The sequence below is a fragment of the Oncorhynchus mykiss genome, chromosome 3 (genome assembly GCF_013265735.2).
Source record: "Oncorhynchus mykiss isolate Arlee chromosome 3, USDA_OmykA_1.1, whole genome shotgun sequence".
In the NCBI taxonomy this organism is placed as follows: domain Eukaryota; kingdom Metazoa; phylum Chordata; class Actinopteri; order Salmoniformes; family Salmonidae; genus Oncorhynchus; species Oncorhynchus mykiss.
In genome coordinates, this window is record NC_048567.1 from 15,554,750 (window position 1) to 15,578,065 (window position 23,316).

General features: G+C 43.0%; 1 protein-coding gene across 3 annotated transcripts; it reads left to right on the forward strand.

Moving 5' to 3' along the window:
* On the forward strand, positions 1–23,052 carry rbm42 (RNA binding motif protein 42). 3 transcript variants are annotated; one of them, XM_036970322.1, is made up of 11 exons: positions 1–22; positions 11,793–11,853; positions 12,033–12,168; positions 12,321–12,390; positions 14,298–14,369; positions 14,508–14,674; positions 17,595–17,771; positions 17,968–18,114; positions 18,315–18,432; positions 21,776–21,970; positions 22,371–22,483. In XM_036970322.1, the coding sequence occupies exons 2-11, from the start codon at positions 11,798–11,800 to the stop codon at positions 22,481–22,483; spliced, it is 1,251 nt and encodes a 416-aa protein (XP_036826217.1). In that variant the 5' UTR covers positions 1–22; positions 11,793–11,797. The 3 variants fall into 3 exon arrangements, with proteins under 3 accessions (XP_036826217.1, XP_021448451.2, XP_036826214.1); XM_021592776.2 differs by lacking the exon at positions 1–22 and adding an exon at positions 11,316–11,531; XM_036970319.1 differs by lacking the exon at positions 1–22 and adding an exon at positions 11,421–11,444 and having other exon boundaries at positions 22,371–23,052.
* Positions 23,053–23,316: the final 264 nt, after the last annotated feature.

Sequence of the window (23,316 nt, forward strand, 5' to 3'; positions counted from 1 at the left end):
TGGCGAAAGCATCATATTTCAAGTAAGTTTTAAGGTTTAGTATCGGGTTTAGGTTATCCTGAACAACTTTTACGAAAGTTGAGTTGCTATGTAAGTTAAATGTTAGACCATTGGCTCCATTAACAGACAGTTAATCAGATAAGAGAGATCGGTTCCCAATTTAGCCTCACATTGTTTAGATCTGTCCTAGTAATACACGAATATACAGTGCAGTGTCGTAAATTACAGTATATGAATGTTTAGCTAATGTGGGGTTACTAGTAGGCTACAGCTGTCAGTGTTCAGCAAGTTAACATTCAGAAATTTCAAATCCATTAACTCAGTTATATTTTCGTACTTGAACTCAAAACAAGCAATTGTTATTATCAATCTGTTAATGTTACTCAAAAGATTACCACAATTTGCAGATAGCCTGTTTGCTATCGTAACGGTGTAAGAAATAATAGCTAGCTAAGTTACTTAATGCAGAGTAGGGCTAGCCATGATCTAACTAGTAACTTGTAGTTGATTTTAAGGTACAGTTATGATAATGGGGATTTGTAATTAAGATTGAGATTGGACTAAAATGAGGGTAATTGGATGCATAGAATGTCTTATTTTTGCATAGGGTCAATTAAACATGAAAAGAAAGGGAGAGATATCAGACTTCTTTTTAAAGAAGCACCAACAGGCAGATCAGGTGCAAAAGGACCCCAGGCCTTGCATCACCACCGGACTCCAGAGCAGCTCCCTACATGAGGCTTGTCAGAGTCAGTGTGGTCAGACTTCACAAGGACCCAGTCTACCACCACCAGGTCAGAGCATCTTTTAGACAGTCACATGCCCAGTTCAGAATTTAAGGTTAGATTCTGCTTGTAATAGATGATTTTGTCAGATTAAGCCTCACTTAAAATTGATGAAACCAATGTCTTTAGGTGTGGGATACTATTACAGCGGGGACATCCACGAAAGCTTTTACACTTTCAGTCAGCTGAAGCTGAGATGCAGCAGGTCTCACAAAAATGATAATTGATTGCCTTGAAAAACATGGTCTGGACTACTGAAAGAATCTTGTGGGGCAAGGCTATGACGGTGCATCTGTCATGAGTGGAAAGTATTCTGGTGTGTGTGCACGGATTAAAAACAGTGCAAGATTTGCATTTTATGTGCACAGTAATGCACACTGTTTGAATTTGGTTCTTGTCGATGCTGTAAAATCAGTGCCTGAGGCAGTTAACTTTGCTCTACTGCAGAAGATTTACAACTTGGTATCTGGTTCGTACGTTCATCTTGAGTAGCTTGCAGTTCAGAAAGAGCTGTATCAACAGCAGCAGCCCAGGGAACAACAGAGACTTACGGATGTAAGGTGGGCACGCAGATACAATTGAAGTTGGAAGTTTACATGCACCTTAGCCAAAAACATTTAAACTCAGTTTTTCACACTTCCTTAATTTAATCCTAGTAAAAATTCCCTGTTTTAGCTCAGTTAGGATCACCACTTTATTTTAAGAATGTGAAATGTCAGAATAATAGTAGAGAGAATGATTTATTTCCGCTTTTATTTCTTTCATCACATTCCCAGTGGGTCAGAAGTTTACATGCACTCAATTAGTATTTGGTAGCATTGCCTTTAAATTGTTTAACTTGGGTCAAACATTTCGGGTAGCCTTCCACAAGCTTCCCACAATAAGTTGTTTAATTTTGGCCCATTCCTCCTAACAGAGCTGGTGTAACTGAGTCAGATTTGTAGGCCTCCTCGCACACACCTTTTCAGTTCTGGCCACAAATGTTCTATAAGATTGAGGTCAGGGCTTTGTGATGGCCACTCCAATACCTTGTATTTGTTGTCCTTAAGCCATTTTCCCACAACTTTGGAAGTATGCTTGAGGTCATTGTCCATTTGGAAGACCCATTTGCGACCAAGCTTTATCTTCCTGACTTATGTCTTGAGATGTTGCTTCAATATATCCGCATAATTTTCCTGCCTCATGATGCCATCTATTTTGTGAAGTGCACCAGTCCCTCCTGCAGCAAAGCACCCCCACAACGTGATGCTCCCACCCCCGTGCTTCACGGTTGGGATGGTGTTCTTCGGCTTGCAAGCCTCCCCCTTTTCCCTCCAAACATAATGATGGTCATTATGGCCAAACAGTTATTTTTTTGTTTCATCAGACCAGAGGGAATTTCTCCAAAAAGTATGATCTTTGTTCCGATGTGCAGTTGCAAACCGTAGTCAGGCTTTTTTATGGCAGTTTTGGAGCAGTGCCTTCTTCCTTGCTGAGCGACCTTTCAGGTTATGTTGATATAGGACTCGTTTTACTGTGGATATACAGTGCCTTGCGAAAGTATTCGGCCCCCTTGAACTTTGCAACCTTTTGCCACATTTCAAGCTTCAAACATAAAGATATAAAACTGTATTTTTTTGTGAAGAATCAACAACAAGTGGGACACAATCATGAAGTGGAACGACATTTATTGGATATTTCAAACTTTTTTAACAAATCAAAAACTGAAAAATTGGGCGTGCAAAATTATTCAGCCCCCTTAAGTTAATACTTTGTAGCGCCACCTTTTGCTGCGATTACAGCTGTAAGTCGCTTGGGGTATGTCTCTATCAGTTTTGCACATCGAGAGACTGACATTTTTTCCCATTCCTCCTTGCAAAACAGCTCGAGCTCAGTGAGGTTGGATGGAGAGCATTTGTGAACAGCAGTTTTCAGTTCTTTCCACAGATTCTCGATTGGATTCAGGTCTGGACTTTGACTTGGCCATTCTAACACCTCGATATGTTTATTTTTGAACCATTCCATTATAGATTTTGCTTTATGTTTTGGATCATTGTCTTGTTGGAAGACAAATCTCCGTCCCAGTCTCAGGTCTTTTGCAGACTCCATCAGGTTTTCTTCCAGAATGGTCCTGTATTTGGCTCCATCCATCTTCCCATCAATTTTAACCATCTTCCCTGTCCCTGCTGAAGAAAAGCAGGCCCAAACCATGATGCTGCCACCACCATGTTTGACAGTGGGGATGATGTGTTCAGGGTGATGAGCTGTGTTGCTTTTACGCCAAACATAACGTTTTGCATTGTTGCGAAAAAGTTTAATTTTGGTTTCATCTGACCAGAGCACCTTCTTCCACATGTTTGGTGTGTCTCCCAGGTGGCTTGTGGCAAACTTTAAACAACACTTTTTATGGATATCTTTAAGAAATGGCTTTCTTCTTGCCACTCTTCCATAAAGGCCAGATTTGTGCAATATACGACTGATTGTTGTCCTATGGACAGAGTCTCCCACCTCAGCTGTAGATCTCTGCAGTTCATCCAGAGTGATCATGGGCCTCTTGGCTGCATCTCTGATCAGTCTTCTCCTTGTATGAGCTGAAAGTTTAGAGGGACGGCCAGGTCTTGGTAGATTTGCAGTGGTCTGATACTCCTTCCATTTCAATATTATCGCTTGCACAGTGCTCCTTGGGATGTTTAAAGCTTGGGAAATATTTTTGTATCCAAATCAGGCTTTAAACTTCTTCACAACAGTATCTCGGACCTGCCTGCACTGAAAGTAAAGGGGCTGAAAAATTTTGCACGCCCAATTTTTCAGTTTTTGATTTGTTAAAAAAGTTTGAAATATCCAATAAATGTCGTTCCACTTCATGATTGTGTCCCACTTGTTGTTGATTCTTCACAAAAAAATACAGTTTTATATCTTTCTGTTTGAAGCCTTAAATGTGGCAAAAGGTCGCAAAGTTCAAGGGGGCCGAATACTTTCGCAAGGCACTGTAGATACTTTTGTACCGGTTTCCTCCAGCATCTTCACAAGGTCCTTTGCTGTTGTTCTGGGATTGATTTGCACTTTCGCACCAAAGTACGTTCATCTCTAGGAAACAGAACGCGTCTCCTTCCTGAACGGTATGACGGTTGCGTGGTCCCATGGTGTTTATACTTGCATACTATTGTTTGTACAGATGAACGTGGTACCTTCAGGTGTTTGGAAATGGCTCCCAAGGATGAACCAGACTTGTGGAGGTCTCCAATTTCTTTTCAGAGGTCTTGGCTGATTTCTTTAGATTTTCCCATGATGTCAAGCAAAGAGGCAGTGAGTTTGAAGGTAGGCCTTGAAATACTAGAATAAAAAGAAATGCACACCTATTAAGACGAGGTGCTGGCTAGCGGAGTAGAAACTTGAAAATAAAATAAAAGAGAGTCGCACACTCTAGGAGCTCAGATGCAAAAATGTAATACCAACGTTTCAACAGCCAAGCTGTCTTCATCAGGGTATAAATACATGGCCCCGCCATACATCCACAGGTACACCTCCAATTGACTCAAATTATGTCAATTAGCCTAACAGAAGCTTCTAAAGCCATGACATCATTTTCGGGAATTTTCCAAGCTGTTTAAAGGCACAGTCAACTTTGTGTATGTAAACTTCTGACCCACTGGAATTGTGATACAGTGAAATAATCTGTCTGTAAACAATTGTTGGAAAAATTGCTTGTGTCATGCACAAAGTAGATGTCCTAACCAACTTGCCAAAACTATAGTTTAACACTAGTTTTAATGACTCCAACCTAAGTGTATGTAAACCTCTGACTTTAACATGCTGTAATCTGAAGGACAGGCTTCCATCAGTTCTGAGAGTGTTACAGGATAACACACTTGAAAATAGTGGTGATAGATCAGTGGAGGCAAGGGGCCTTCTTTCTCAGATTTACATTTCATAGGGCTTTTGGTGACCTTTTGTAACGTGCTTGGTGATGCCAAATGTTTTTCTGACATGCTCCAATCAAGCTTACTTGACCTAATAAGAGCTGTGGACCTAGTAGGTGCCCATACAGACACATTACAGGACTACAGAAGTGAGGATTACTTTGGAGAACTATGGAACGAGGTTGAAGAGATTGCAGAGCACTGCAAAATAAGTGTACAAACAGTGTGTAAAAGAGCCTAAAACAAGCTTAAAATTTCACAACTCATTGATGATGAGCAATGTAGGACAGAAAAATAGTGACCAAAGTGGTAGTGAGAGCATCCAAAGAGCTATCTTTTATCAGGTGCTTCCAGACTAGTTTCTCATGGTATGAGAGTCCTTTAGGTGCCTTCTGGCAAACTCCAAGCGGGCTGTTGTGCATTTTACTAAGGAGTGGCTTCTGTCTGGCCACTACCATAAAGCCTGATTGATGGAGTACTGCAGAGATGGTTGTCCTTCTGGAAAGTTCTCCAATTTCCACAGAGGAGCTCTGTTAGAGTGACCAACGGGTTCTTGGTCACCTCCCTGACCAAGGCTCTTCTCCCCCAATTGCTCAGTTTGGCCTGGCAGCCCGCAGAATGATGGAGGCCACTATCTTCTTGGGGACATTCAATGCTGCAAAACTGTTGACCTACCCTTCCCCAGATCTGTGCAGATTCTTGCCAAAGTGTCAATACAGGACTAAGATTGAATCCTACTATACAGGCTCTGATGCTCGTTGGATGTGGCAGGGCTTGGAAAATATTATCGACTACAAAGGGAAACCAAGCTGCCCAGTGACGAAAGCCTACCAGACGAGCTAAATGCCTTTTATGCTTGCTAAGAGGCAAGCAACTCTGAAGCATGCATGAGAGCACCAGCTGTTCTGGACAAATGTGTGATCACGCTCTCCGTAGCCGATGTGAGCAAGACCTTTTAAACAGGTAAACATTCACAAAGCAGCGGGGCCAGACGGATTACCAGGACGTGTACTCAAATCGCACTCCACACTGCCCTTTCCCACCTGGACTAAAGGAACACGTATGTGTGAAACCTGTTCATTGACTACAGCTCACTAAGCTAAGGACCCTGGGACTAAACACCTCCCTCTGAAACTGGTTCCTTGACTTCCTGGCGGGCCGCCACCAGGTGGTAAGGGTAGGCAACAACACATATGCCACGCTGATCGTCAACACTGGGGCCACCAAGGGGTGTGTGCTTAGGCCCCTCCTGTACTCCCTGTTCACTCACAACTGCGTGGCCAAGCACGACTCCAACACCATCAATAAGTTTGCTGACGACACAACAGTGGTAGGCCTGATCACCGACAACGATGAGACCGCCAATAGGGAGGAGGTCAGAGCACTGGCAGTGTGGTGCCAGGACAACAACCTCTCCCTTGATGTGAGCAAGACAAAGGGGCTGATCATGGACTATAGGAAAAGGAGGGCCGAACAGGCCCCCATTATAATCGACTAGGCTGAAGTGGAGCAAGTCGAGAGTTTCAAGTTCCTTGGTGTCCACATTACCAACTAACTATCATCGTCAAAACACACCAGCACAGTTGTGAGGAGGGCACGACAAAACCTTTTCCCCTCAGGAGACTGACATTCAGCATGGGTCCCCAGATCCTCAAAAAGTTCTACAGCCATACCATCGAGAGCATCCTTAGAGGTTTTGTCACCGCCTGGTATGGTAACTGCTTGGCATCTGACCATAAAGCGCTACAGAGGGTAGTGCGTGCGGCCCAGTACATTACTGGGACCAAGCTTCCTGACATCCAGGACCTATATACTAAGCGATGACAGAAGAAGGGCCAAGAAATTGTCAGGGAGCACCAAGTCTAGTACCAAAAGGCTCCTTAACAGCTTCTACCGCCAAGCCATAAGACCCCTGAACAATTAATCAAATGGCAACCCAGACTACTGACATTAATGTCTATGCAAATGTGGCCGATGTGAAATGGCTAGCTAGTTAGCGGTGGTGCGCGCTAATAGTGTTTCAGTCGGTGACGTCACTCGCTCTGAGACCTAGAAGTAGTTGATCCCCTTGCTCTGCAAGGGCTGTGGCTTTTGTGGTGCGATAGGTAACGTTGCTTCGTGAGTGACTGTGGTTGATGTGTGCAGAGGGTCCCTGGTTTGAGCCCAGGTTGAGGAGAGGGACGGAAGCTTTACTGTTACACAAAGTCACTTTACAAATTACCTCAACTAACCTGTACCCCGCACATTGACTCGGTACCGGTACCCCATGTATATAGCCTCGTTATTGTTACGTCATTTTCTTGTGTTACTTATGAATTTACTTTTTTTTTTTTACTTTAGACTATTTAGGAAATATTTTCTTAACTCTATTTCTTGACCTGCATTGTTGGTTAAGGGCTTGTAAGTAAGCACTTCACGGTAAGGTCCACAGCTGTTGTATTCGGTGCATGTGACAAATAAAATGTTATTTGATTTGGCTTGATTTTTTCTGTGGGGTGCACTGTCAACTGTAGACAGGTGTGTGCCTTTCCAAATCATGTCAAATCAATTGAATTTACCACAGCTGTACTCCAATCAAGTTGTAGAAACATCTCTAGGATGATCAATGGAAACAGGAGGCACCTGAGCTCAATTTAAGTCTCATAGCAAAGGGTATGAATCATTATGTAAATTAGGTATTTCTGTTTTTTATTTGTAATGAATTAGCTATAATGTAAAAACCTGATTTTCACTTTGTCTATTGTGTGTAGATTGAGAGAAAATTAAAATGTAATCTATTTTAAAATACGTCTGTAAGGTAATAAATAGCGTGTGAAAACAGGGAAGGAGTCTCAATACATCCAAATTCTCTAAGTTAAATCTGTCTGACTGGTAGAGTAGTGGTTATGTTGGTTGATCTCCAAAAGAGAGTTTGAGAGTTTAAATCCCAGATGAGTAATTAATGGGGCAACATTTTTCTTGTTGCCTTTGTGGGCCCGAAAGAGCAAACTTGAGGTGTGTAGGGGGACAGGGGCTAGTTCCCATCAAATAGCACGAATTACGTGACACCTTGTACAGCGTATAACCAGCCAGCTGTATGTTGATAGTGTCGTCGTTCAGCCACGAATCCGTGAAGCATAAGATATTCGTTTTAATCTTCCGCATAAATTAGTTTAATCTTCTGCGTAAGTAATTAATTTTATTCTCCAAAGATTGCAGGTTTGCTAGCAGAATGTAAGGAAGTTGGTGTTTATTCGATTGCCAACAAATTCTCAGAAGGCAGTCCGCCCTTCGGCCCCTTTTTCTCCATCTCCTCTTCACGCAAATCACGGGGATCTGGGCCTGTACCCCAGAAAGCAGTATATCTTTGGCGTCTTGCTTGTCGGACTCGTGAAAGGAAAAAAAGGATTCTACTAGTCTGTGGTGAGTAATCGCAGTCCTGATGTCCAGAAGTTATTTTCAGTTATAAGAGATGGTAGCGGCAACATTATCTACAAAATAAGTAAAATAATAAGTTACAAACAACGCAAATAAACAAACAAAAAAACACAATTGGTTTTGCGGGTACTATTTAATGAGGCTGCCAGTTGAGGACTTGTGAGGTGTCTGTTTCTCAAACTAGACACTCTAATGTACTTGTCCTCTTGCTCAGTTGTGCACCAGGGCCTCCCACTCCTCTTTATATTCTGGTTAGAGCCAGTTTCAGCTGTTTTGTGAAGGGAGTAGTACACAGCGTTGTACAAGATTTTCAGTTTCTTGGCAATTTCTCGCATGAAATAGCCTTCATTTCTCAGAACAAGAATAGACTGACAAGTTTCAGAAGAAAGTTATTTAATCTGTAATTTAACCCACAAATGCTGATTCTCCAGATACTCAACTAGTTTAAAGAAGGCCAGTTGTATTGCTTCTTTAATCAGGACAACAGTTTTCAGCTGTGCTAACATAATAGCAAAAGTGTTTTCTAATGATCAATTAGCCTTTTAAAATTATAAACTTGGATTAGCTAACACAACGTTCCATTGGAACACAAGAGTGATGGTTGCTGATAATGGGCCTCTGTATGCCTATGTGGATATTCCTTTAAAAATCAGCCGATTCCAGCTACAATAGTCATTTACAACATTAACAATGTCTACACTGTATTTCTGATAAATGTTATGTTATTTTAATGGACAAAAAAATGTGCTGTTCTTTCAAAAACAAGGACATTTCTAAGTTACCCCAAACTTTTGAACGGTAGTGTATGTGAAAAATTGGATCAGGTGGTTGGTGCACACCGATTGACCCGCATGGTGGAAGGAAACAGGAATCCCACTCCATCCATTCTCCCTTCTCACGTGTATTTGGGTTTTATGAGATACCCTGTGAGAGCTTTTGTACCCAAACCCATGCAGTGTGATAAATGCAAAATATTTGTCCGTGTGTCAAGTGTATGTAGACAGGAGGACTATCATATGCCAGCTGAGCCTAAATGCTGCAATTGTGGTGATGATCACGTGCCCGAATCCCTGAAGTTCCCTGTTAGTGTGAAGGAGACAGAGGTGGCAAGAATAAGGGCTGTCCAGCATGTCTCCTATCCGGAGGCGGTGAGAAAAGTAGAAGAAAGGAGTGATGTTGAAGAAATAATGGTAGTAGGAGTACTGACACCAGAAAATATTCCTTGTCAATAGAGGGACCCTGACATGTTGCATGTTAAAGAAGATGGACGTAGTAACGTTGATTACATTGGTTATCATCAACTGCACAACTGCACAATCGGATAGGAAATCTGAGGAAATATGCATTGTTGTGAGTGTGGCTGAACGTTTTGTGGGACTCTGGGATTTTACAGAAGGAATCGTGGCGATGAATGCTCCATCCTCACAGGCCCCGGAGCCTGTATAGGAATGTATTTAACTTCTGGCTTCCCAAGGACTGTTTTTTGTGCAACCCAATACAATAGGGAGCAACGCTAGTTTATGTATACACCCGCAACATGTACTTCAGTTTGATGTTTCATTGATTGCCATGTGGATATCAATACATCTTGAACTTGACAGCTTTTTGTGTGATTATCAGACCCCCTGGAAAAAGTTGTGTCTAGACATGGACAGCTTGAGGTGGAGTTGGAGCAAGCTAGCTAGTGGACTTGCGGGAAGATGGAGAATGGCGAGATGACACGAGGCAGAAAAAAGAGTGAGATGACGTGAGGCAGAAAGAAGGGGGCGAGGTTCAAACCCAAGACGACATCTGCTAAATACAAGCCGAGTACTTTCTCCTTTGACTCAAGTACAGGAGAGATAATTACATGTTACACTCCTGAAACTGTGAGCAGTCTAATTGAACCTGACAGAAGTGAAGAGGAAGAACCTGCACCGTTAGGTGAACGCTTTTGAGACTCATTCCAATGATCAGGAAAATGCCTAAGATGACTCTGGCCCAGTGGGGGTATGATTCATTTAGAAAGTGGATCTATGCCTTTAGGCCGATCCGTTTGTGGTATCTGGCTGGGTGAAGAAGTCAAAATATCCAGAAGTGGACTTGTGTTGATTTTTGTGTGTGTCTGCTGCCCAGAGGGAGAGGGCCTGCGCACTGAAAGGAGCGCTAATGGCGTTTCAATTGGTGACGTCACTCGCTCTGAGACCTTGAAGTAGCAAGGGGAACAATCCATCGCTTTTTGTGGAGCGATGGGTAACGATGCTTCGTGGGTGGCTGTTTATGTGTGCAGAGGGTCCCTGGTTCGAGCTCAGGTAGAGGAGAGGGATGGAAGCTATACTGTTACATTGGGGCCGTGACCCGGCTCACTGGTTGCTGTGGAAAAGGGGGGTGAGTGTAACCGATATGAAATGGTTAGCTGGGTGCGCGCTAATAGCGTTTCAATTGGTGACGTCACTCGCTCTGAGACCTTGAAGTAGTGGTTCCCTTTGCTCTGCAAGGGCCATGGCTTTTGTGGAGCGATGGGTAACGATGCTTTGAGGGTGGCGGTTGTCTATGTGTGCAGAGGATCCCTGGTTCGGGGCGAGGAGAGGGACTGAAGCTATACTGTTACAAGAGCAGTGCAGAAAGCGTTATGCTGAGGCAGTGAGTAAAGTAGAGGATGGTGGACAAAGCATGAGGGAGAGGATCCCTGTGAGTAGTAGGCCTGTACAGAATGACTTGAACAGTTCTCTGCACCAGCAGAGAAGTTTTGGGGTGTCAGAGATTTTACTGCAGAAGAACCACAGGTTTTTTTTAGAGAAGGGGACACAGGCTCCCTGGCCAACGGCATGGTGTAGGATCTGTGAGGGCCAAAGTAGTGGGGAGGGGTGGTGTGGTGCGTTGAGGATAGTGGTATATATTTAAGCAATGAGGCAGGAGGGGCTGTGGTATTTGGCCAATATACCACAGCTAAGGGATGTTCTTGGATATGGCCATATACCACAAACCCCTGAGGTGCCTTATCTGTATTTTAAACTGGTTACTAACATAGTTAGAGCAGTAAAAATACATGTTTTGTCATACCCGTGGTATACGGTCTGATATAACATGGCTGTGGTCAATCAGCATTCAGGGCTCAAACCACCCAGTTTATAAATAGGGTTAGATGGTGGTGCAATTTATCCTTTTTTTTGTGAACAAATGTGCAATGCACTTTCCGAACTGTGAAAGGCAACAATATTCAACAGTGTCTTGTCTGCCGGAAAACCACACGAAGAAGATCAGACACCCTGGAACAGACCCAACCACACCGTCGGAATGGAACGCAACCAAGACACTCACGTCATAATAATGCGACTAGCTATTTTGGACAACGTTGGCCTCGGTTTGTAGGGACGGACAAATACAACAATTCATGCTTTATTTAAATAGCTAGTTAAGATTCAAGAGTTTTGGAACGTCACGATTTAGGGTAATAACGTTTTGTATGTATACGTTCTGTACTAACTTGTTGAATTTTAAATTGACATCCTGGTTAACGTTAGCCAGACAACTAGCGATAACTATTAGCAAACAGTTCACGTTACTAGCCAATACAGTAGTTATAACGTAAACAAGCCAACTATCAATGCCTTTGGTGTTAGCCAAACGATGACTGTACACATTTTCAGTAGCTCTCTAGATGTGTTTAACACCAAATAATGGACTACCAACAAAACGTTTGTCTTTGCAGTAAGTATGGCGATGAAATCCGGAGAGGAGCGGTTGAAGGAGATGGAGGCTGAAATGGCTCTGTGAGTACAAGAGTTCAGGCATGACACTTCGGTTACCTTCAATAAGATTGCAATGACGTGTGTGGTAACTATGCCAAAACAACCCCTACGAAATTGTCTTTCTTCTCTGTCAGGACAGGCAAACAATAGCTCATGACAATCGTCATCTATTGGTAACTCTTGTGTTGGTTCTGATCCAGGTTTGAGCAGGAGGTCCTGGGGGGTCAAGTGGCAATGACTGCAGGAGACCCTGTAGTGATGGAGGTGCTCCCTATGGGTGTTCCTATGGCTGTTCCTATGATCCGGCCCATCATCGGCACCAACACCTACCGACAGGTACAGAGATCTTGAGGAAAGATAGATTGAACATTATATAGGAAAGATCAATCGTAGAATGAACGAACTCAAACCTATCTTCTGCTAAAAGCAAGCAAAATGTGGTGTTAGCCGGATGCATCCAACTCCTTCAAATCCCCTTTCTCTCTCAGGTCCAGCAAACCTTGGATGCAAGGGCTGCCACTTTCGTGGGACCTCCACCCCCTGCATTTGTAGGCCCAGGTGACATGGTTTGATTCAGGTTTATTAACATAATACTTTGCATTCGGAATGTATTCAGACCTCTTCCCTTTTTCCAAATTTTGTTACAGCCCTATTCTAAAATTGCTTTAAAACTTTTTGCCCCTCATCAATATACACACAATACCCCATAATGACAAAATGAAAACAGGTTTGTAAGTTTAGCAAATTTAAGTAGAAAAAAAACTGGTACCTTATTTACTTAAACATTCAGACCCTTTGCTATGAGACTCGGAATTTAGCTCAGGTGCGTCCTGTTTCCATTGATCGTCCTTGATGTTTCTACAACTTTATTGGAGTTCACCTGTGGTAAATTCAATTGATTGGACATGATTTGGAAAGGCACACACTTGTCAATATAAGGTCTCACAGTTGACAGTGCATGTCAGAGCAAAAACCAAGCCGTGAGGTTGATGGAATTGTCCGTAGAGCTCTGAAACAGGATTGTGTCAAGGAACATGTCTGGGGAAGGGTACGAAAAATTTCTGCAGCATTGAAGGTCAAAGAACACAGTGGCCTCCATCATTCTTAAATCGGGGGAGAAGGGCCTTGGTCAGGGAGGTGACAAAGAACCCAATGGTCACTCTGACAGAGCTCCAGTTCCTCTATGGAGATGGGAGAACCTTCCAGAAGGATAACCATCTTTGCAGCATTCCACCCATCAGGCCTTTATGGTAAAGTGGCCAGATGGAAGTAAAAGGCACATGATAGCCCACTTGGAGTTTGCCAAAAGCCACCTAAAGACTCAAACCATGAGAAACAAGATTATCTGGTCTGATAAAACCGAGACTGAACTCTTTGGCCTGAATTTTTTATTTATTTATTTTGTACCTTTATTTAACTAGGCAAGTCAGTTAAGAACAAATTCTTATTTTCAATGACGACCTAGGAACAGTGGGTTAACTGCCTTGTTCAGCATCACTTCTGGAGGAAACCTGGCAACATCCCTACGGAGAAGCATGGTGGTAGCAGCATCATGCTGTGGGTATGCTTTTCAGCGGCAGGGACTGGGAGAGTAGTCAGGATTGAGGAAAGATGAATGGCGCAAAGTAGAGATCCTTGATGAAAACCTGCTCCAAAGAGCTCAGGACTTCAGACTGGGGTGAAGGTTCACCTTCCAACAGGACAACTACCCTAAGCTCACAGCCAAGACAATGCAGGAGTAGCTTCGGGACAAGTCTCTGAATGTCCTTGAGTGCCCAGCCAGAACCCGAACTTGAACCCAATCGAACATCTCTGGAGAGACCTGAAAATAGCTGTGCAGCAATGCTCCCCATCCAACCTGACAGAGCTTGAGAGGATCTGCAGAGAAGAACATGAGAAACTCCCCAAATAGAGGTGTGCCAAGCTTGAAGTGTCATACCCAAGAAGACTCAAGGCTGTAATCACTGCCAAAGGTGCTTCAACAAAGTACTGAGTGAACGGTCTGAATACTTATGTAAATGTGATATTTCAGTTTTTATATTTTTATATACATTTGCAAAAAATGTGTAACCTGTTTTTCCTTTCATTATGGGGTATTGTGTGTAGATTGAGGATTTATTTTTAATCAATTTTAGAATAAGGCTGTAACGTAACAAAATGTGTAAAAAGTCAAGGAGTCTGAATACTTTCCGAATGCACTGTATATGCCATTTAGCAGACGCATTTATCCAAAGCGACTTAGTCATGCGTGAATACATTTTTCATTATGGGTGGTCCCGGGAATCAAACCCACTATCCTGGCATTGCCAGCACCTTGCTCTACCAACTGAGCTACAGAGGACCACATAGTACATTACTAGACGTACTTAAAATACCTATTTTACCCAAAAACAATGTTGATCATTTACACCACCACGTCTACAGGTCTCTTCAGTTTATGCTGGTCTTTTTCTTCTGCTCTTCAGCTATAACCCCAGGTGTCAGACCACCGCCAATGATGAGACCAGCGTTTATGCCGCACATCCTGCAGAGACCAGGTCATCTATCTCTACTGTTGTTGACTTCACCTCAGTGCTAGCTAAATGAAATAAGAAATATGATCAAATCTCTATGGCAATTTAGTCTTCAAATTAAAAACAATGTATTGGGAAGCTAATTTGAAATCTCTCTGTCAGGGGGTCCAAGGATGCCTATGATGCGTGGTCCCCCTCCACAGGGTATGATGGCTCCCCCACTGCCACGCCCTCCTCCTCCCCCGCCCATGATGATGGCACCCCCCATGCAAGGACCCCCTCAGCATCCCATGGACCCAATGGGGCATATGAGCTCAGGAGGACCCCCGGTTAGTTGCTACAGTGCCTTTTTCTTCCTCCGAGGCTTTTAGGACAACGAATATCAATGTTCTCCCTAAAGGCCCACACAGACTGTACGATTTTAGCCATCTTATGCCACGATTTGGCCCTCCCAGACAACATTTCCATGTTGCTGGAAAATTCTTAGGTCGTAGACGATTTTCTTTGCTCGTTCAGTGTGACATGGTCTAGGTCTGCCGATTTAAGTACCACTACATGCAGTCATAGGCTCAGACAAAGTTCTGGCGGTGTCAGAAATGCCTTTGTCGTCTAGTGTGGCTGGTGTCACGAGCCGATCCCGGTGACTTACCAATAGGAACACGGCCGGCACTGAGTATGCACACAACAGTACGATTATTGTGAATAGTCAGATTAATATACAGTGAGTGCCCATGAATGTGGATGCTACCATGATTACAGAAAGTCCTGAATTGTGAATAAGAAGTGAGAGAGAAATGCTAACCTCCCGTTATTGTAAAGGTGAGAGGTTAGTCTTGGAAGTATGGTATTTGTGCATCTAACTTTCGCACTCGTCATTATTCACGATTAATTTTTTATTCATTTTTTATTTTACCTTTATTTAACCAGGTAGGCTAGTTGAGAACAAGTTCTCATTTGCAACTGCGACCTGGCCAAGATAAAGCATAGCAGTGTGAACAGACAACAGAGTTACACATGGAGTAAACAATTAACAAGTCAATAACACAGTAGAGAAAAAAAAGAGTCTATATACATTGTGTGCAAAAGGCATGAGGAGGTAGGCGAATAATTACAATTTTGCAGATTAACACTGGAGTGATAAATTATCAGATGGTCATGTACAGGTAGAGATATTGGTGTGCAAAAGAGCAGAAAAGTAAATAAAAACAGTATGGGGATGAAGTAGGTAAAACTGGGTGGGCTATTTACCGATAGACTATGTACAGCTGCATCGATCGGTTAGCTGCTCAGATAGCAGATGTTTGAAGTTGGTGAGGGAGATAAAAGTCTCCAACTTCAGCGATTTTTGCAATTCGTTCCAGTCACAGGCAGCAGAGAACTGGAACGAAAGGCAGCCAAATGAGGTGTTGGCTTTAGGGATGATCAGTGAGATACACCTGCTGGAGCGCGTGCTACGGGTGGGTGTTGCCATCGTGACCAGTGAACTGAGATAAGGTGGAGCTTTACCTAGCATCAGGATGATTCGTAATCATGGTAGCATCCACATTAAAGTATGTAGAAACATTCTATTCTTATTTATAATAAACGTGACTCTAAAATGACACACTACATATTTACCATAAATGTTTATTGGGCACAACCTAATCTGAAACAACCAAAACAAAGACCAAATGCATCCAACACATTTTTGTCAGAAGCTTGATATAGTCATTGCGTGATATGAATATGGGAACAAATACGTAACTTTTGATACTTTAACACGCAAGTGAATTTGTCCCAATACTTTTGCTCCCCTGAAATGGGGGGGACTATGTACAAAAAGTGGTAATTTCTCAATTGTTCACCCAATAACCTCAAATTTAAGCTGGCAGTCTGCACTTTAACCTCCATAGTCATTGTTCGATTTCAAATCCAAACTTTTGGATTTTAGAACCAAAAGAAGAAAACATGCTTCACTGTCCATGTAATAGTTTGATTTAAATATTTAAATGCTTTGCAAGAAGAACAATTTCCCTAATCTTGTTTAGGCTATATCTGAAAATGTTGACATCTGAAATCGGGCTATCTGATGGGATTTTGATAAATGCAGAATCGGCAATCAAATGAAACGTTCTACCACAGCGGCCATATTATTTTTGGGAAGCGTGTTTGATTCTGAGTTTTCACGAGAATTTTCAATCCCAATGATAATAACTGACAATCAATAGCTCTGACCTATCCCCGAGATCTGTAAGACCATGGGTTTAATAATAATTAGTCAAAGACAGTACAGTTTATTCAGAGAACGTTCAAAAGCCTATTATACAAAGACATCCACTTTATAGCTACGCACATACTTCCATACAAACAGTAGGTATCCTACGCACATACTTCCATACAAACAGTAGGTATCCTACGCACATACTTCCATACAAACAGTAGGTGAGTTGTATCCTTCTCCGGAGTTCTCACCACTGTGTATCACTACCCAGCCGACAGTTCCATTCCCCCGAGATTAGGGAAACCTTGAGAAGTACTCCCTATGCCCTCATAAATTCCTCAGAGGCCTAGCCAGGTCGGTCCAAACACAGTTTAACTGTTCTGTTTTTTTCTTCGGCACACACATACAAGTTCAAACCCTAAACTACGCCTTGCTCAGACAGCCTGTGTTTTTCCACTATACAGATACATTGCTTAATCTAATTCTGACTAAAACTACACACATCATCAGATTAGAATTTTATGATTCTAATCAATTTCATACAGTTATAAGGTTTCAGAGTGGAATTATTTTATCATTATCTTTCAACATATACATTATTTTATCACAGACATATCAAGTTTGCATATAAAACTATTTCTAAGATGCATACCTTCAGTTTTTTCCGAACTCACTTCACTCACTCATAAGCAGAGGGAGGCTCGTGCTGGCTCAGGTGCAGATCAAATACACTGCTGCAGTTGACATAGCATACATCGGCTGACGTAGCCTCGCAAGCCAATCACAGAACGTGTCGGCAGTACTGAAGCAAATCGTACAATCTAGCCAGGTTGATAAAGATTTAAATTCGGTAAGATCGCACAGTGTGACATGTAATAATCGGAGAAGACTGAATCCGACGTACAGTGTGGGAAGGCCTTTAAGGAAATTCAGCGTTAACTGTGTCTTCAATTAGGAATGTGAACAAGCTTGGTCAATCTTACCCCGTTCTGTTGTGCTTCATTATCTCCATTTCTCTATATGCTGTTACCATATCTTACCATCTACAGGTGGGATCGACACATGGTACACCCATGGGACACTCCATGGTGTCTGCACCCTCAAGGTCTGTGACCCAGGCCCCTCCCAAGCTCACCCCCTCCATCATCTCTGCGGCCCCCACTGTCTACACGGCTCCCTCCGGACCAAAGATACCAGACATCCATGCCCAGAGAAAGGCTCGCATGGTAAGTACACTCACTTCTACTCTTTTTAGTTGAATGCCCTTTGTATTCAAAAGAAATTCAGCGACTACTTAAAATTTGCATTCTACATACTTTCCAAGTCTGCTGCTGTTTGCTGCAAATTCACACTGAATCTCATCTATCATCATATCTCTGATTTGTTTTTTTTCTCTCTCTGTTCTCCCTCTGACTTCATCAGGAGGAGCTGGCAGCGTCTGTAGCAGAACAGCAGGCAGCGGTGATGGCCGCCGGACTGCTGGAGGCTAAGAAGGAGGCCAGCCTAGCCGCCTCAGATGACAACGTTATCGGACCCAGCATGCCAGAGCCCGAGCCCGTCCACACTGAGGTACAGAACACTCTGCCTTGTTTATCAGCCCTAGCCCTAGTTAAAGGGTTTAAACTTTTCTGCATTCAAAATGCTTGTACAATTCAGTTGGTGTATTGTACAATTTAGTTGGTATAGACTTGACCCAAACCTTACAAAGGGCCAGTATTGCAGCAATCTCTAGAATATGTCTGACTCTAGAATCTTGTGTTTCTCTGCAGCCAGTGGACAGCACAGCAGAGGAGAAGAAGAAGGGTAAGCAAGAGAAGGCGAAGAAGTGTATCCGTACAGCCGCAGGCACCAGCTGGGAGGACCAGAGTCTACTGGAGTGGGACTCAGGTAAGATAGCTAATGATTTCAGATTACACTGAGACGATTAATTAATTCCTAGTTCAATTTCTTTTTTAGCAACTCTAGTATTTACACACTAGCGTTGCTGGGAAGTAGCGTGCAAAAAAACTGAATAGCCCGCCGAATTCCAGAAGTTCAATCAACTTCAATTTCAACTTACTCTGTCAATTGTCCATAGGGTTGGTCCTTATGCAAGGGGGAAATTGAGAAAAAACATCTAATAGAACATAAATGAAAGACTTTCCAAATGTTGGTCTGTTGTAGACCCGCTTACTTCATGTCAAAATAAAAGTCCTGCATGTGCGCCATACCTGCAACAAAAAAAGCAAGATCTTGTGGGGGACTTATTTTGACATGAGGTAAGTAGAGGAACTGACCTCCTTATTTAATTATTTAATCAGGTAGGCTAGTTGAGAACAAGTTCTCATTTACAACGGCGACCTGGCCAAGATAAAGCAAAGCAGTTCGACACATACAACAACAGAGTTGCACATGGAATAAACAAACATACAGTCAATAATACAGTAGAAAAAGTATATATACAGTGTGTGCAAATGAGGTAAGATAAGGGAGGTAAGGCAATAAATAGGCCATGGTGGCGAAGTAATTACAATATAGCAATTAAACACTGGAATGGTAGATGTGCAGAAGATGAATGTGCAAGTAGAGATACTGGGGTGCAAAGGAGCAAGATAAATAAATACATACAGTATGGGGATGAGGTAGTTCGATGGGCTATTTACAGATGGGCTATGTACAGGTGCAGTTATCTGTGAGCTGCTCTGACAACTGTTGCTTAAAGCTAGTGAGGGAGATATGAGTCCAGCTTCAGTGATTTTTACAGTTCGTTCCAGTCATTGGCAGCAGAGAACTGAAAGGAAAGGCGGCAAAGGAGGAATTGGCTTTGAGGGTGACAGTGAGATATACCTGCTGGAGCGCGTGCTATGGGTGGGTGCTGCTATGGTGACCAGTGAGCTGAGATGAGGCGGGGCTTTACCTAGCAGAGACTTGTAGATGACGTGGAGCCAATGGGTTTGGCGGCAAGTATGAAGCGAGGGCCAGCCAACGAGAGCGTATAGGTCGCAGTGGTGGGTAGTATATGAGGCTTTGGTGACAAAACGGATGGCACTGTGATAGACTGCATCCAATTTGTTGAGTAGAGTGTTGGAGGCTATTTTGTAAATGACATCACCGAAGTCGAGGATCGGTAGGATGGTCAGTTTTACGAGGGTATGTTTGGCAGCATGAGTGAAGGATGCTTTTTTGCGAAATAGGAAGCCAATTCTAGATTTAATTTTCGATTGGCGATGCTTAATGCGAGTCTGGAAGGAGAGTTTACAGTCTAACCAGACATCTAGGTATTTGTAGTTGTCCACATATTCCAAGTCAGAACCGTCCAGAGTAGTGATGCTGGACAGGCGGGCAGGTTCGGGCAGCGATTGTTTGAAGAGCATGCATTTAGTTTGACTTGTATTTAAGAGCAGTTGGAGGCCACGGAAGGAGAGTTGTATGGCATTGAAACTCGTCTGGAGGTTAGTTAACACGGTGTCCAAAGAAGGGCCAGAGGTATATAGAATGGTGTCGTCTGCGTAGAGGTGGATCAGAGAATCACCAGCAGCAAGAGCGACATCATTGATGTATACAGAGAAGAGAGTCGGCCCGAGAATTGAACCCTGTGGCACCCCCATAGAGACTGCCAGAGGTCTGGACAACAGGCCCTCCGATTTGACACACTGAACTCTATCAGATAAGTAGTTGGTGAACCAGGCGAGGAAATCATTTGAGAAACCAAGGCTGTCGAGTCTGCCGATGAGGATGTGGTGATTGACAGAGTCGAAAGCCTTGGCCAGGTCGATGAAAACGACTGCACAGTAATGTCTCTAATCGATGGCGGTTATATCGTTTAGGACCTTGAGCGTGGCTGAGGTGCACCCATGACCAGCCCTGAAACCAGATTGCATAGCGGAGAAGGTACGGTGGGATTCGAAATGGTCGGTAATCTGTTTGTTAACTTGGCTTTCGAAGACCTTAGAAAGGCAGGGTAGGATATACGTCTATAGCAGTTTGGGTCTAGAGTGTCTCCCCCTTTGAAGAGGGGGATGATCGAGGCAGCTTTCCAATCTTTGGGGATCTCAGACGATACGAAAGAGCGGTTGAACAGGCTAGTAATAGGGGTTGCAACAATTTCTGCAGATAATTTTAGAAAGAGAGGGTCCAAATTGTCTAGCCCGGCTGAGTTGTAGGGGTCCAGGTTTTGCAGCTCTTTCAGAACATCAGCTATCTGGATTTATGTGAATGAGAAATGGGGAGGCTTGGGCGAGTTGCTGTGGTGCATGCAGGTCAGTTGATCGGGGTAGGGGTAGCCAGGTGGGATAATGCTCATTGAAATTCTCAATTATAGTGTTTTGATCGGTGTTGACAGTGTTTCCTAGCCTCAGTGCAGTGGGCAGCTAGGAGGAGGTGCTCTTATTCTCCATGGACTTTACAGTGTCCCAGAACTTTTTTGAGTTTGTGCTACAGGATGAACATTTCTGCTTAGGAAAGCTAAGGCTAGCTTTTTCAACTGCCTGTGTATATTGGTTCCTAAGTTACCTGAAAAGTTGCATGTCACTGGGTTTATTCGATGCTAATGAAGAACGGCACAGAATGTTTTTGTGCTGGTCAAGGGCAGTCAGGTCTGGAGAGAACCAAGGGCTATATCTCTTCCTGGTTCTAAATGTTTTGAATGTGGCATGCTTATGGAAGATGGTGAGGAAGGCACTTTTAAAGAATAACCAGTCATCCTCTACTGACGGGATGAGGTCGATATCCTTCCAGGATACCCGGGCCAGGTTGATTAGAAAGGCCTGCTCGCTGAAGTGTTTTAGAGAGCTTTTGACAGTGATGAGGGGTGGGCGTTTGACCACAGACCCATTACGGATGCAGGCAATGAGGCCTCTGAGGAACTGCAGGGTCTACAACAGACCCACGTTTGGAATCCTGTTGAATTATATCTTCCATTAACATCTAAAGGAATGTATAGTTCGACAGAATTTCGATAGGTGGATCAGTTAAATAAGTCCCTGCTTTTTTTTCTTCTTCAAATTCCCCCCTGCATAAGGACCATAAGGACAATTAACAGAGTACGTTGAATTGTATTTCTTTTGCAAGCTAATTCCCAGCAACACTAGTGTGTAAAATACTAGCATTGCTAAAAGCAGCTACCTGCTTACCTGTATATAGAATAGTATAATTTTTGTTTTCACTACAAACAGGCGACTGTCCCATTCCCTTTTTGTCCCTCCCTCTTTGCTCAGCATCACACCTCATCTGACTTTCCTCCTCCATCCAGATGATTTCAGAATCTTCTGTGGAGACCTTGGCAATGAGGTGAACGACGACATCCTGGCAAGGGCATTCAGCCGCTACCCCTCCTATCTGAAAGCCAAGGTGGTGCGTGACAAACGCACTGGCAAGACCAAGGGCTATGGCTTTGTCAGCTTCAAGGACCCCAATGACTACGTCCGCGCCATGAGGGAGATGAACGGTGAGCAATAGTATGTGTGAAAGGGCCAACAAGTTTTGTGTCCAACCCCAAGATGTCATTTTAAAATGGGGAGTAACTCCTGATCTGGATCTTTTAATTCTGAGGCTCTGTAGTAAGTAATATCTTGTGGGAACATGGCCTTTTCTTTTTTCATGCAAACACAGGATTAGCTGCATAATTTAGCAAGAAAGTATAGGTAGAAAGCTAAGGAAGGTGACAAATGCACGACCAAGGGCTACAGCTTTGTCAGCTTCAAGGACCCTAATGATTACATCCACACCATGAGAGAGATGAATGGTGAGCAGTTGTGTGTTGAGAATGACTTCTCCTTTCCTAACACCTACCTGTGTGGTGGCACCAGTCCAATTCTAAACTGATCATAAACTGTTTTTTTTCACAGGGAAGTATGTGGGCAGCAGACCCATCAAACTGAGAAAGAGCATGTGGAAGGACAGGAACATGGAAGTTGTACGCAAGAAACAGAAGGAGAAAAAGAAACTGGGACTGAGATAGACAATGTTTCCCTTGTGTATGTATGTGCAAGTGTTTTTTGACTGGGAGTGTGTGAGAATCACACTGATGGCCTAATACAGTTGCCAGGCCACTCATCCAACTATCTGACATGTTTTCAATTACCACATAGTGGGGATGTCATTTTACTCATGGAACATGGTTAAACTAGGCTACGAAACACTGTACATGGCACTGGCCCTGGTTGCAATGGTTAGAAATGAACCATGCCCGTATGAAGTTTAGAATTTACTGATTTCCATTTTTTTTTATTTTAACATTTTAATTTGTAAATAATTTCTGAACATCACTCAGATTTTCTTAGTTGGTATGGCTCCTATGCATCTCAGATGTCTGAAATGTGAGATTGGTGATCTCATGTATGTATATGCTATTGTGGAAACTACTTCCAATGGCAATTATGTATTTCCGGGTAGCCTCTGTTATTCATACAGCAAACCATTATTTTTTTAAAATATAAAATCGAAATGTTTGTACATTAAAGTGGCTTATTTTGAAGCAGTGGATTCAAACCAATGCAACGTTTTTAAAATAAACCAAATAGCTTGACATATTTGCCTGGCACTCACCTTTCCTGTCCTCCAGCCCAGGCAATGAAAGCGTTTACTGAGGTGAGGTGGGATAGTTCATAAATTGGTCACAAGATGGGGCTCCAATACCATCTTGATTCTTTAATAAACTGACCGTTGAAAGGTAGGGTTGCTATACATACCTTGCTTTAAATTGTAACGGTATACAAAATGGACGAGAAGGTCAGCTTTTAAGATAACTGATATTGAATATTTTGTCCAACTACCATTTGGAGTATTCAACGT